The 14914-nt window shown below is 39.6% G+C and overlaps 5 protein-coding genes across 6 annotated transcripts in view; 2 read left to right on the forward strand and 3 right to left on the reverse strand.

Annotated features, from left to right (window-relative positions):
* The window catches only part of LOC6545742 (venom dipeptidyl peptidase 4), a 71115-nt gene that overhangs the window by 17020 nt on the left and 39181 nt on the right, over window positions 1-14914 (forward strand). The window lies entirely within an intron of this gene.
* On the forward strand, window positions 2157-2736 carry LOC6545845. The gene has a single exon (XM_001972708.2). It carries the CDS (start codon window positions 2265-2267, stop codon window positions 2604-2606), a length of 342 nt encoding a protein of 113 aa, XP_001972744.1. The 5' UTR covers window positions 2157-2264; the 3' UTR covers window positions 2607-2736.
* LOC6545738 lies at window positions 7327-7960 on the reverse strand. The gene has a single exon (XM_001972709.3). The coding sequence runs from the start codon at window positions 7878-7880 to the stop codon at window positions 7425-7427; it is 456 nt and encodes a 151-aa protein (XP_001972745.2). The 5' UTR covers window positions 7881-7960; the 3' UTR covers window positions 7327-7424.
* On the reverse strand, window positions 8155-9156 carry LOC113563969 (spindle assembly checkpoint component MAD1-like; the record flags this gene model as incomplete). Its single annotated transcript, XM_026978075.1, has 1 exon — window positions 8155-9156. A coding segment is annotated over one exon (1002 nt), but the record flags the coding sequence as incomplete, so codon positions are not given.
* LOC26526688 (cingulin) lies at window positions 9959-12668 on the reverse strand. Its single transcript, XM_026978076.1, is given in 4 exon segments — window positions 9959-10020; window positions 10083-10136; window positions 10506-12594; window positions 12657-12668. Coding segments are annotated over 4 exon segments (2217 nt in total).

The following is a 14914-nucleotide window of genomic DNA, read 5'->3' on the forward strand; positions in this document are numbered from 1 at the left end:
AAACCGATGCCGTGACCAATTCGTAGAAAATTTTGCGGTGCACTTGTTTGTCGCTTTCCCGAAAGTTGATAAAAAGACATTTTCACTTTAGTTCTTTTTGCGACCTGGATGTTGACACACGGCATTTATGCTCGCCCTGACATTGTCACGTGTCTCATCTGGCGCGTCCTGCGTCCTGCGGCAGGAAAGGCACACAAAAGTGAAACAGCAGAGCCGGAGCAGCAAAAACAAAGGATGTGGCGAAATTGAAAGGAAAAGCCAGTAGCAAATGTCAATGTCTTGCTGAAGTGAATGGCTTTCACCTCCCAAGGAGCTGGGCGTGACCTTTTCACATTAATCTCCAGCCTGATGGCGTTTTAATGCAGGAAACTCAACTATAACTATATGGTTATTTATTGTGATGGGCCTGACAGATGTTGTGCCTGATATGGGATATGGTTTTTGGGGCAGCGCCGCAGCCTAACGAACTGGGAAATGGTCTCTGAACATTCAATTATATCATCAATTAGTTGGCCGTGCAACATGTTGCAAGAGTGATTTGGACAGCAGATTAGGCAACAGCATGGGACCATTTGGCATAAACATGGGTATTGATAAAAGAGGGTTATTTCATGGCCATATGTACAGTTCCAGTAATTTAGATTGATCGCAAGTTGTTGTTTTTAATATTTAATGTGAAATATGTGCGTAACAAAATTACAGGCAAGGATTTTGCAAAGTTATTTTTGTCATATATAAACACAACTTTTTAATAACCATCCCGTTTTTGGAAGCTCGTATTCTGTAAATTATAGAAAACAAACCTTAAACTACTAAAACTTATAACCAGTTAGGGATTATAACTTGTGTATAAATATTGAATGTAAGGCTTCCCTATATTTAACGAGCTACCTTGAATATATTCCATGTAAATTTATATCCTAATTTAAATTTAACATTTTATACCAGTACCTTTTGAGCTTACTACTACTATTTATTTACAAAAACTTATACCCCACCAAACTACGCCCGAAGATACAAGCGAATAAACCAGAGAGAGCTGAAAAATGTTGCCTACTTAGCAGCGCAGCGAGTTTCCAATAGAAAGCCCACAAAGTGAAAGACGTCGCAAAAGTCAAAGCTTTGCCACAAGCCAAATGCCAAATGACATTATCAATAGCGGATTCAGCGAATCCCGGATATATAGAAAGCCAAGTTTGTGAATCCGACTGGGTGCAGTCATGAACATGCATTCGTAGTTACAGCTCCACACTCGTATATAACAAGTGTATGTGTAGTGCCATGCCATTTATTCCATTGAACAAAAACTCATTTGTAAGTGTTTTTATGCGTAACGGAATTTATTATAAAGGAGGAGCAGTTCTCAGCAGATTTATTGCTTTATTACGATGTGGCAGAGCGATGGGTATCAAGATGGGAATCCAGTTTGGCGACAAAGGCCAGAGGAAAATAAAGAAATGGCTGGCAAATATTTAGCACATGGAGGCGAAAAACTCACAGAAAGGATGATGGCAAAGAGCCATGGGAAAACGGGCGGGTTAAGAGGAAAATGGCGAGAGAATGAATGCTGCATTTCCGTCTCTTTCGCCTTTTGTCTCTTTTTCTGCGTAGGGATTTTCCCCGAATGGCGGCGGTCTGTGGGTGGAATGGTCTGAATGGGGTGGACCTTGAGGGCGTTTCACATCATCGACATCGTCATCAGCATCATTCTCATTGCAGTCGTTAAGTTATAGACTTTGATTTCGCTCGCTTCCTTCAGCTGGGGGAACTTTAAGCCCCACTGCCACCCAAAGTGCGCCCTTTTTGGGCAGAGTCTGAGATTTATTTGCCTTGTGCCCTGGCAACTTTCGACTCTCGACATCCATATCCGCATCCGTATCGTTTGCCTCCTCACTCTTAACTGGCTTTAATTGATTTCTGATTTTATGACCCTGCTGAGCACATTTCACACTTGATTACATGCCAAGTGGGCTGCGATTTCTTGAGAGGTTTCAAGAGGTTTCATTATTCTTAATTTTAAGTTAATCAAATCGTTAGTTTCAGAAATATCTCGGATAATTAAAAATTCCCCAGCAAGGTGTACTCAATTATTAAATTAGACTTTGGATTATTATTAACCTATTTTAAACAGTTACTATAAGAAACAATGTGCTGTAGATTTTGTTGTCACTATAAATTCAGTGTCGCATCTATTAGCTCTGAAGTCTGTTCTGTTTCGCAGCTCCTGCATAACTATTTAAATTCCTAAAATATTTTTTGCCAATATGTCGGACGACGGATCTGATGAATTTCAAGACCTGGAAGTCTATGAGCCCTATGGAGAGGGCAGCCAAAACAATAGTAACGAATACACAGCCGTGGTGCCTCTGGATACCTCTGAGGATGCCCAGTTCTCCGAGCAGATGTTTTCCACCATTCAGGAGCGTCTAAACCGAATCATGAAACGCGTAAGCCTGGCCAACTCGGCCGTGGTTCAGATGAAGAGAAAACTCCAGGCTCGGATTCCATCAGCAGCTGTAGTCGAAAATGCCGACAAGTTGGCTGGAGGGGATAATCCAATGAGATTTGATAACATCGAACAAAGGGACGAAGCCACCAGCGAATGATTTCGGAACACTGTTAAATTTCCATGTTCAAAAATTTTTAAATTTTATGTAAACTCTGGAAGCCCACTTCACAAATCACAAACAGATCGGAGACACATTTAAAGTTATTTGTTAATAAATGATGTATTTAGCCAAGTTAAATATTTAAAAAACTGATGCCGTATAATAAACTAAAAGGCGAAACATTAAAAACGGCTCACATGGACCCCTGTCGCCAAAATTTAGTGCATTTTCCAACGCTATTTGCAATTTATTAGTGGCTTTCCACACACAATTGCGAAACTTGCTTTCGGTCGGCCCACAAACTATGACTTCTTTTCGGCGCACAATAAACTTTTCATTGACCGTCCTTCAAAAATGTTGCCCCAAGCAATTTCGAGCAGCTGCACTTTGTCAGGGGGCCTTTTGTTTTGGCGAAAACTTTGCCGGGGAGCCAAACGAAAGACAAAGTCGGAAAATTTGAGACTGAAATTTGCATTTGCCCTTCGTCACATTCACATACAAAGACGAATTGCCTTGGAGCCAAACAAATATGTTAAAAGCAATAAATAAAGAAGGACATTCTGCAAGTTCGTCGGCTGCCGCACGAGATATAGGCAAAAAGTATTTGCGACAAATTTCGACAGAAGGCTGTGGCCGAATCTGGTCAATAAATGAAGCCAAACATAATTTGCCGTTGCAACAGCGTTAAATTACATGAAATATTTGTATTATTAACTTGCAGAAATGACACAAGCATTTTGTCAGCTGCTAAATCTCGACGGCAGCAATTGTTCAGTGCGTTTATCACTGCAACTGGTGCAACTGTGGCATGTGGCAGCTGCTCCTCGGCATCCCTTTTTGCTACTCCACGAATCCTGTAGCAGTTTGTCAAAGTCCACAGCCGTATAGTCCTCGCATTTCCAGTGGCTCACAGTCGCATTCTGTCGCAACTGCCAGCTTCATGCTTAAGTAAACTTTGCCCCAATGTTGTGACTACGCAATGTGTGTGATAACCGAGTTGACTGAGTGCACTCACTCGGTCGAATGAATGGCTGCCTGAGTGGGCAAATGGCTGCAGAACTGCACTCAGTGCCAGGATAAATTCGAAACTTTTCCGCTGGTGCAGAAGGCTTGCAGACAACTTGTAGTTTCTGTTTCTTTGCAACACTTATGCATAGTGTTAGTAATCGTGCATGGAATGGCAAATTATAACAGATTTAATCAGACACAGCTAAATTTTAAGGTTCATCTTAACTGCAAAAGCATTTTATCTTTACGATCCACGATTTCTGTTTCGAGACAATATCTTGCATATTAATTTAAGTACAATGTAATACTAATAGACGGAAATCAATTAAAAGCAGCCTTTGAAGTCTGAACCAATAGAAACACGCCTCCTCTGATCCAACGTTATCGATTCATTAAAATTTCAGTATGAGCCCCACATGAAATTCAATTACAAAATGCCACAAAATCCGAAAAAGCCAGCCCTGAATCTGTTCCCATAAATTCACGCAAGAGCTCGCCACTCTTTTTTCCTGACTTGGGGCCGTCCCCACACAATTTAGAATGTGGAGCGCCGAGGAGACCCAAATGGAGAAATGCCCAAGTTCAGTGTAACCTGTCACAGGCAGCCGACAAACTAATAACGTTTCGATAATCGCAGCTGGGAAAGTGAAAAGTGGAAGGCGGCGGGGAAAACGGGCATTCATGGGAAATCAATCGCATTGAAATCGAAACTGAAATTGAAACCGATACCGAGGCTGCGGCTGATGGGTTTCGACTGAGAAGTGTCCTGTCATTTGGCCAGCAGGTCCTCACTCAACAGATTTTTCAAGGCCCTCTGCCTGATGGCCATACTGATGCTGATGATGATATTGATGACTAACTCTCAATGACTGTCCATTTTCTGTCGGCTTAAACAGCGCTGTTGGCAACTATTTCAAAAAATAGAAACACATCAGCCAGAGCAGCGGGAAAAAGTATAACAGTTTACAAAGAGGAACAAAAATAAATCTAAATATTGTTGAACATATAGTCAAGCGTTTTTATATTTTCTAAATATTTGTTTGTGTATTTTTATTGCTTATTGCTGATATTCGCATTCAATCGGGCTTCTCTATCTATCTTATTTGCAAAGATTAAATTGTCGAATTCTGTGCAGAAAATAGACAAAATAGCAACACTGAAATCGAGTCTGCATTTTCCCATTGGTAATCTGTGGAAATTAGCATTTCAATCAAATCTACTTTTATGTGTCTGACTTGTTTTATGCCCCAACGACAGCAACAAAGGCATCCTGATCACCCTCATCATCATCATCATCATTCGGCAAATGAAATTGTATCCATTCTGCTTATGCATTTGACGAGCTCTGAAAGGGAAAATTGTCGAAATTGATTGATTAAATATTTATTCATACGGAAGTGCTTAACGTGTTTTCCCTTTTTGCCCACTCGGAAGATTCCTACATATTTATGAACTGTGGTTATTTTGCAAAGTTTTTTCCCCCTCTTTGTCGTCTACTTTTGGAGCCTTTTTCTCGGCTTGTTCCCTTAATTTAGTTAGTTCCTTTTGGGCGAATGTGCCAAGTAAACAGGAACTTATAGTAAAATGTATAGTCTAGCCAGTTGTTAAATGATTTGTTGAAATGAAACTTACACCATACTCTATAGATGTGTTCCACCATTTAAATAGAGCTTCCTCGATACGAATCTTACAGATATTTGTTCGTTGGCTACTTTAACTTCTGGATTAAATTTCCCCAGACCCTGTCCGAGGATCTCAAATCGCCTGGGAGCTTGCCACATTAATTCGGTTAGTTGCCGGCACTTAAAGTCAATCAACTGGCCCGCAGGAAGTCTTAATTAAACAAACTTGTTCGGGAAATCTTTTCTAAATGGTCTGCCACAAGCACAAGCAGGATGGCAAATCGAGGAGCTCTTTGCGACTGGCCAACCCAGAAACAGAGGTTTTTGCAGCAACTCATGTTAGTGTTGAACAAATGCCTAAACCGGATACACTTAGCCTGAGTATGAGGTTGGCGGAAAAGGGTAATCCGGACTCAATTTGCGGCTAAACGTGCAAAACAATTTGGCGGTTCCTGCACATTTTCGACTTTGATTTCGGCCAGCTATTTGAAGTTGCCAGTGAGCCGCTTCGATTTGGCAACCAAGGGTCCTTCACAAATTGGTAGTGGGCATGCTTAAAGCACTTCTGATGCACTTGGAATGGCAAAAACCAAATACTGCCCTGAGAATTCCACATTATGGGGCCAGGTCGACTGGCTGGGCCATTAATGTGCTAATAAATTCCCATACTCATATCAATCGATGGCTGTGCAGAGATGTAGGCCCCATAAAGCTATGTTTAATGGCGAACGTTTGCTCAGGCTCCATTGGGCCCAAGAAGTGTATAAATAACAGCCGAAACTGAAATACTGGGCAAACGATTTTGATACCCGTTACAGGTATTTGTGAAAATACGTAACTGGTAGGTGAGAATCAAAAGTGTTGCTTATTTTTCATTTGATTGTGCTTCCTTGAATCGATTTAATTGTACTAAAGCTATATCTACAGATTTACCTTCCTTCTACCTGTTACATACTTTTCAACGAATCTAGCATACCCTCTTACTGTACGAGGTATACGGGTATAGTTAAAGGTGACAGCTTGATTAGAAGCAGGCTAAATTAAATAAAGTTCCAGGCTAAAGGTGCAGGTCCTCCTTTATTCCTCTTATTTCCTTTCATCATTATTTATGAGTGCTGGTTACCTTTTTGTTTGGCAAACATTTCAACCATTTCATCACAAAGAGTGACCGCAGCATTCACTCAATGAACACCTTTTGAGCCCCATGCCAAACCCTCTTGATCCTGATGCCTCTATTCAATGGACCGCACACACTTCATGACCCTTGGGGTAATAAACCAAGGAAAAGAAGAAAATAATAATAATGAAAATGAAAAAGAAAAGTTTGCTTTCCCCCTTGATATTACTTTAAATATGCAAAACTTCACTGTTTTATGTCCTTGCAGCTGTCCAGTTTGCCGGCCAGGAGTCCGGTCCTTGTACCAGCTACTTGTTACTCTAACGAAGTGTGGGCATGCCACTCCCCTTTCGACAAAGTCGGGGAAAATGAAAAAAAACCTCGACTATCGCATACCCCGCTAAATAAATTGCACGGGCGGTGAGCATGCACATGCAGCAAAACATGCAGTAGAATCGTTAGTAGAATCGAAACCTGTAAGTTCATATGTTACACACTTCACAACGAGCCTAGCATACCCGTTTGCTCTACGAGTAACAGGTATGCAAAATAAAATAATGCTCGCAAATATATTACCAAGCACAAACACGGAGCCAAGTTGGCAAAGCATTATGGAAAAGTTGCGTCTGGTCCGGGGCCACTTTTGCATTACATTATCTCAAGTTTTGCGCTGGCAATTTCTCATGTTTCCCGTGCATATTCTCTCGCATGTCCGTATTTGTATTTACCCATTGTCGTGCTCATAAACATGCAGCTGACTTGTTACTGTCCCACCAACATCATCGTCATCATCCTCATCATCGTCATCATCGTCGTCGTGCTTAACGTCAGGCGAAACTTGTGTCGCAAGAAAAACTGAGGCTCTGATAAAAAACTTTGCGTCATTTTCATGTCAGGCCAAATGAGTTTGGGAAAGTTCACCCCTGAACCTCTTTTTCTCTGAAAGTCATCGGGCAACTCGGCTAATGGTGACAGTAATTTTTAATAAAAGCTGCAAAGTGTCGACACAATTTGCAGTTTACACACGCTCGCAGAGTTTGATGGAATAGTTGGCGGGAATTTGCATTCCTAATGTCTGCACAGCTTCCTCTGGCCCTTTTGCGAGTACTTCAGAACGCGATGTGAAATCTTCTCTTGGCGATCCGCACAGTCAATGATCCTTAGAAAATGGGTGAGGGTACCCTCGATGTCACGCTTCAGCTTGATGAACTTATAGCGCACTTCAACGTAGGACCCGTCCAGCTCCTGGGTACTTCGGGCCCCATAGAGTTGGCTTAGCATGTCCATCTCGGAGTCACAACTTCGCATGGACGTCGCATCCAAGTCCGTGGACTTGCTGTTCCTCAGTGGAAAGTCCTCAGCGAAGGGCTCCATGGATATGATGTAGCGTCCGGGAGCATTGTACTTCCGAATCATGTCCTGCACAGAACTCAGACACTTGTACAGATCCTCCTCCATGGAGTAGAGGATGTCCAGGGCATTGTCGATTTTTATAAATTCTATTTGTAGTAGCATAATATACATTTACCTTAGCACAGCTGTGACAGACGACTCAGTGAGCAATACTACAAGTTCTTAAAATGTAATTATAGATACAAAGAGGAATAGTGGAAAAAATTTAAAACATATGATGGGCCGAAACAAATTAAGAAAATAATAAAAATTGGTTTTTTAAAAGAAATTTATTATCAACTGATCATTATAATTTTAAAAGAATCATAAATTTAAAAAAAAAAAAAGAAAAAATAGCATATTTAGCTAGTCTTATAGATCTTACATCAGAAATAGACGTGGAAAGCTATGTTTTACTTTTTTTAAGAATCTTTTCCATGTCTTCAACTTGGTCCATGAGATCGTTCATCGTGTCAATTTTCGAGCAATTTTTTTTGCATTCAAGCATTTCATTTGCTTTCTTTATCAGCCCCTCTATCTGCTCTTTGATCCGCATTTCTAGTTCTTTGTGGACAAGTGAAATTTTATTCAATTTATCTAGATCCTGATTTGTTTCTGTGTTGAATCTTTCGAGACGCTGACGGTCGTCTATTTTGCTTTGCTTCTTTAATTCCAAATCCTTTAGCTTTCCATCAATGACTTGTCTGAACTCATCTAAGTCCTTTTTCAGACCATTCATCTCATCGGGAGAGTATAATGAAATTTGAGTTGTATTCCTATCCTTTAACAACCCATCTTGGCGTTCTTTTAGAAAGCCTAGGGTCAAACTACCTTTTTTGAGATCTTTTTTAAGTTTTCTTGCCAGCTTCGAAAGGCTTTCATTATCAGCGGTATGATTATCGCCTAACTTTCTTAAGGATTCACCCATGTTCTCTTTTATAGAATTTAGCTGTTTTGCGTTAGCGTTAATGTGATCATTGTAAGTCTGGTTCATTTCCTTCATCTGTTTTTCTAGTTTTCCAACATTCAAGCTAAGGCTGTCGATTTTTTGACAGCATTTCGGAAACTTTTTTAGTTCATTGCGCAAGTTTTCAGTTTGGTTTTGCAACTCTGCAATACTGTTATGTAGGTTTTCATTAGACGAACAATTTTTAATAATCAAAAGACTAGTACTTTCGGAACCTCCGGACGAGCCCTCAAAACAAGTTTTAGAATTGTGCTTAAGCAAAAACTCAATTTTAGATTGGATTTTGCTTAGCGTTTCATTATTTTCTTGGCAAATGTTGAGGGTTACATTTAAATTAATGGTGTCTAGGCCGCCAAGTTTAGTGAAAAATGTCTCGACGAGTTTTTGTAAGGTTTCTGAATTCTTTTCCAGGTCAAGAAAGTTATTTGTATCCGTCGAAACATTTTTATTTACGCAGTTTTTGTTGCAGTTGCTAAGCATATTTTTTATATTTTCAGAGCGCTGACTTAAAGTCTTCCAAAAAACATTCGTCATTTCTACCTTTTCCCGTATTTTATCTTTAAGCTCTTTTAGCTGATTTTCTATCTGTTGGGATTGCTTATCTCCTTCGCCCTTGATTAACCTTAACTTATTTTCCAAAGCCTGAATCGATTCTTTTAGGCCATTACAACATTCTGTATTTGGCTCTTCATCGCCAAAACTTTGTTTTAACTTTTGAAAAAGTGGTTTAATTTCTTCAAATTGTTTTTCTAGGTGCCCTAGATTGTTTTGAATGGAGTCGTTTTCATTTAATTTTCCGGATTCTGTCTCACTTAATTTGTTTGGCAGATCCCTTATTTTTGTTTGTAAATCCTCTTTATGATTTTCTATTAATTTAGTCAAGTTTTCACAGCAGCGCCTAATGCCTTTGGGAACGAACTTTTTAATTTGGTGTAAAACATTTTCCAGATCGTTTCCAAGATGTCCGCTGCTGTTCAGCTTTTCTACTTCAGCTCCACTTTCTTTATTTATGCGGTTGGCCTTTTCAACTATTCGATTCAGAGTGATTTCTTCGTAGAAGCGACAAGTCTTTGAATACGGCGTTTTTTTTAAATAGCTTAGTATAGCAGCCTGATCGCTCTGAAATTTGCTCAACTGGGCACTAAGATTGACATGCGCATCTATCCACTTCGAAATGTCATCGTAGGCATCACACCGTTTTTTTACCGGTGGTGCTCTTATTTGATTATAAATATTTCCGTAGTCACGTGTGTTCCTCACCACCGTAATTGCAGTTATCACAAGTAATAGTGACGCAATCGATACCTGTGCATGACAATTTCATTGTTGAATGAACACATCTTGGATGGTCGACCCGGAGAACTCACCTTTGGTTTCATTTTCGTCACGTTTACTGCGGTCCACGAACCTCTGTCAACGGTCAGCAAAGTTCAACTAACTGGGCACAGAGAGAACTATTAGTTACAATTGGTGAAGAGCAGTGACCAGCAATCGATTTGCCTGCTATGCTTATTACCATTAGCCTGCGAGGGGAGTTTTACAATTTCAGAAAAAACAAAGACTTCACAACATACTATAAATCACCAAAATATGTCCTAAGAACGATTACAATTACCTATGAACAATGATGTAAACATAAATAAAAATAAACTGCTTGTATTCCTTTGTGAAGGAGTTTTTCATTTTAACTCCAACCAGAAAAATGCAAGGCTCGTTGCTCAGGTAAATATATTCAATTTGCACATTTTTATTTCATTTAAAATACAACATCTTTTAATCAGACCATAAAGGAAGCTTTAGGCGTTCGGGTTCAAAATGGATACCCCCAACCAAAACCCCACTCCACTTTCTTTTTGGCTTTTCCTTGCGGCTAACCTTACGTGTGGGTTTATATTTTGGTACTACCTTTTTGGTAAGTTTCTGAGTTGGTTTCGGAATTGGTTTCGCAGTTGCTTTCGGAGTTGCTTTCGTAGTCGTAGTAGCTTTCGTTTTAAGCAGCTTTTTTGCGTCTTCTATTTGATCTGTGAGTGTGCCAAATTTCTCCATTTCCTTGCACTTTTCCTCGCAATCAAGCATAAGCTTTGATGGCGTCTTCCGTTTTTCGAGTTCATCTTGGGCCTTCCTGTGCAGTTCCTCTAGGAGCTGAATAGTATTTTTCAATTTATCCATGTCATCTTTGATTTGTTTTAGTCGACTCTCGCGCTGTCTGGCAGCAGCTGATGGATCTGGTAGCTTTTTCCTTTCATAATCCATTAGCTGTCTGAGAATTTTGATTCGGAACTCTTCGAAATCCTTTCGTAGCTTTGCAAACTCATTAGGCGAATATTTTAGATGGTTCGCATTTTCCATAAGCTTTACGAAATCGTCTTGTGTTTCTTTCAATGCCTCCAAATTTATGCTGGCTTTGTTTAACTTTTTTTCAAGTTTTTTTACTTGCTCTTGGGCAGCATTAGTAATTCTTGGATGATTTACTTCGCCCTGTCTGTTAAGAAATTCATCCAAGGCATCCTTTAAGGCCTTAAATTTCTTTGTATTCTCTTGAATTTGATCGTGGTAGGTTTTGTTCATGATCTGAAGTACATTGGTTAGTTGTTCCGCCTGCAGTTGAAGCTTATCAATTTTTTGGCAGCATGAAGGAAACTTTTGACGTTCGTCATCCAGAATCTTAGACTCATTTTGAAGTGCTTTAATACGTTCCTTCAGCTGTTCATCTGAGGAACAGCTTTGATTACTTGTTGAACTTTCATTTTTAGTCATTTCTGGTGATGCCTGAGAACATGTTTGATTTTGCTGCCGTATCTTTTCCTGAAGTTCAGACTCAATTGTATAAAGTTTTTTATAATTTTCCAGGCATGTATTTAGGGTTACACTTAAACTTTTTGACGATCCCTGAATGTCCAAGTTGCTTATTTTATTGGTGAGGTTTACGAGCAGCATCTGTAGGCTATCGATTTTCGCTTTCAAATTAGGTAAATCGTCTTTTTGAATTTGCTTATCCTGACTACTATTCGGATTGCCACAATTGTTTTTGGACTTGTCGATCGTATTTTTAGTAATTTCGCCACCGTCGTCTATGGTTTTTTTTATAGCTTCAGTTATTTTATCCTGATTCCATAGCTTTTCCTTTATATCTTTCAGTTGATTATCCAAGTTTTTGATTTCGTTATCTGCTTCAGTTTTGGCTGTGCTTATTTGACTATCCAAAACAGAAAATTGTTGTTTTAGTTCTTCACAACAATTGGTTTTCTCATTACTTTTACCCACTTCGTTTTGTAATTTTTCCAAGCGTGATTTCGCAGCTGCTATTTGGCCCTCCAGATGTTTTACTTTTTTCTGAAGTCCGTCCTTTCTTATTGAACTTTCGGTGTACTTTTCCTTGTATTCCATAGAAATCTTCTTTACTTTTTCTTCCGCCTCCCCCTTTTCCTTTTGGATGGCCTCGCGCAAATTTTCACAGCAAACGTTAACGCCCTTTACGAAAGTTTTCTTGATTTTAGAAAAAATATTTTTCAGATTCGTCGAAAGATCTTTGCTGCGTTCAATTGGGTTATCGTCAGAGTCACTTTCTTGAACAATGATATTGACGTTTTCAATTATTAGGTCCACTGTGTTGTTTTTATAAAAACAGCACTTCTCTATAGACTTGGTCGTATCGAAGGAACTGATTATCGAACCCAAGGTCGCCTGAAAGTTCCTTAAATGGTCATTAATCTTTAGCTGCTTAGCAGTCCATCGGGTTATATTATCGTAGTCTTCGCACATATCTACTTCCGAAGATCCTCTTGATTCGCTAGAAACACTCCCGGAATCAGGAGTGTTCAATTGGTACCTCGTCGCCGTAATTGCTGATAGAAGTGGAAGTAGTGACGCAATCGATACCTGTGCATGACATTCGCATTGTTGAATGAACACATCTTGGATGGTCGACCCGGAGAACTCACCTTTGGTTTCATTTTCGTCACGTTTACTGCGGTCCACGGACCTCTGTCAACGGTCAGCCAAGTTCAACTAACTGGGCACAGAGAGAACTATTAGTTACTATTGGTGAAGAGCAGCAATCGATTTGCACGCTTTGGATACTAACCAACGAGGAGGGATAAAAAAATATACAGAAAATAAATTTGTAACAAATTCGACATAATGTAGATAGTTTGGTAAACATGAATTCGCATCAGTAATACTTACCCTGATTTAAATAAAAACACAAACAACTTAAGCAGGCGGCCCAATAATTTAACCAAAGCTACCTTATCATTGAAGAATGTGCCGTGTGCTACACGGGATTACCTCTGCCTTCCTCGCTGTCAGCAAACTCATTCCAACTTTGGGGCGCCACCGAAAAAGAAGCAGCATAAATTTGCGGGGAACCCAATGCAATTCGCAATGCCCTGAGCAGCATTTACTCGTTATCATCGCACAGGTTGTGGCCGCACAGCCACTTGAAATGTATACCCAACAGGGAGTCGCAACTGGGACTCCCGACCATGCCATCATCCAGGCATGGCAAACCAGGATCCATGACAACCCCTCGAGCTCCCAGCTTCCAACTACCTATTTTTCCGACCCATGGGCGGGCGGAAAAACCTGAAATGGAAAACAATTTCAGCTACGCAAACACGGCGAGAAGGCCAACACAAAATCACAAAAAAAATCAAGAAAGGGAAGCACCAAAATTAAATTGCTAAGCGGAAAAGCGGAAAAGCAGAAAAAATGAGGGAACCGAAACTGAAATCACAGCAAAAGTTAAACCGCAGAAATAAAGTGAAAAATATATGTATGTGTACACTTGTGTGTTGTGTTTTCGGTTGCTGCTGGATTTCAAATAATTTCAGCTCAAGGTGTTTGCCAAGCCATCGAGCGTGGAGATTAGTTTAATTAGTCAACACGGCGTATGCGTCATGTGGTGGCAGTGCACCAGAAACGTGCCACAGGCGACTGATGGTGGCACCGCCAAAAATGCAATCGAACTTTTCGCATTTGACTTGCGGTAGTGGGACGGGAAAAGTCCCCGGAAAACCTGAGGTAAATCGTGCTACCTCCGCGGCATCAGGACAGATGCAAATGATAGGTGTTATGGCTCGTGGGCGAAGTAGCAACGCCCGAAACTTTCTTAAGTAGTTGGCATAGTTGAGTCGAGCGGCCTCGGAAATTGGCAGGCGTAGCTTGAGTCCGTCGACTGATAGTTAATAGTAACAATAATGAGAAAAAAGTTCAAGGCAAGCTCTAAGATAACGCGAGCTATTTAATTTATTACCCCAGCAATTTTTTCATTTCACTCTGCACAAAAATTAATAAGAATGGGCAGTCAAGTGGAATATCTTCGGCAGATATGCTCTTTTTTATTATTTTCAGAACAGAATTTGACGAAATCTGTAACAGACAAAATGCTAATTTATTTCTCACTGAATTTCATTTTATTTTCAGGTGAGTTATTCAGCAAGATTACGAAACCAATAAAATTGTGTGAGTAATTACATGTCAATAAGATAGGATAGTTTTTATGTTCATAAATACACAAATTTAAAAACTACTAAGTAGATTTCTTCAAAATATTTTAAAATAAACATGTGATTGCTTACAGCTTAATTTTAAAATGGAATTTTTTGCTTTATATTTTAGTTTTTGTGCATTTTATTTCAAAGGGATCTGTCATCTTTGTATTGACCCAACTCATCCTTCACTCTGTGACCTACAACATCTAGTTAATCGCATTTTTCGCCAATTATGTTGCTTTCTGTGAAAAAGGTTGCCTTGATTCCATTACTGTACAACTTCAACAAAATATGTGTCGCAGTATGAAAATCTGGTTGAAACATGATAAGTAAGCATAGGCAGAGAAACAAAGAGTTCCTTTGCTTTTCAACCCGCAATAAATCACCTGCCAGCCGCACATCAATTTTAGAAAGCCCCAAATGGGGGTGCACAGTAATCCAAAGCGCCAAACCTTAGTTAACTGCTATATTTCAGGCAATCAATCAAACTGCTTTCAATTATTTTTGCATACAAATTCATTTTTTTAGTGTATATATGCTAGGTGTATGTCGCAAAGAACTTTAAAGCTTTAACATTTAAAGAAAAAGAAATTCTTGCCTATTAAAAACTTTAAGTAACGTGCATACTGAACTTTAATATATGCAATGGTTGTTGACTTTAAATAGTCTCTAGAATATAAAAAGGCTCTTTAAAACCTATTAGTACT

The sequence above is a fragment of the Drosophila erecta genome, unplaced genomic scaffold (assembly GCF_003286155.1).
Source record: "Drosophila erecta strain 14021-0224.00,06,07 unplaced genomic scaffold, DereRS2 tig00000021-arrow-pilon, whole genome shotgun sequence".
NCBI lineage: Eukaryota > Metazoa > Arthropoda > Insecta > Diptera > Drosophilidae > Drosophila > Drosophila erecta.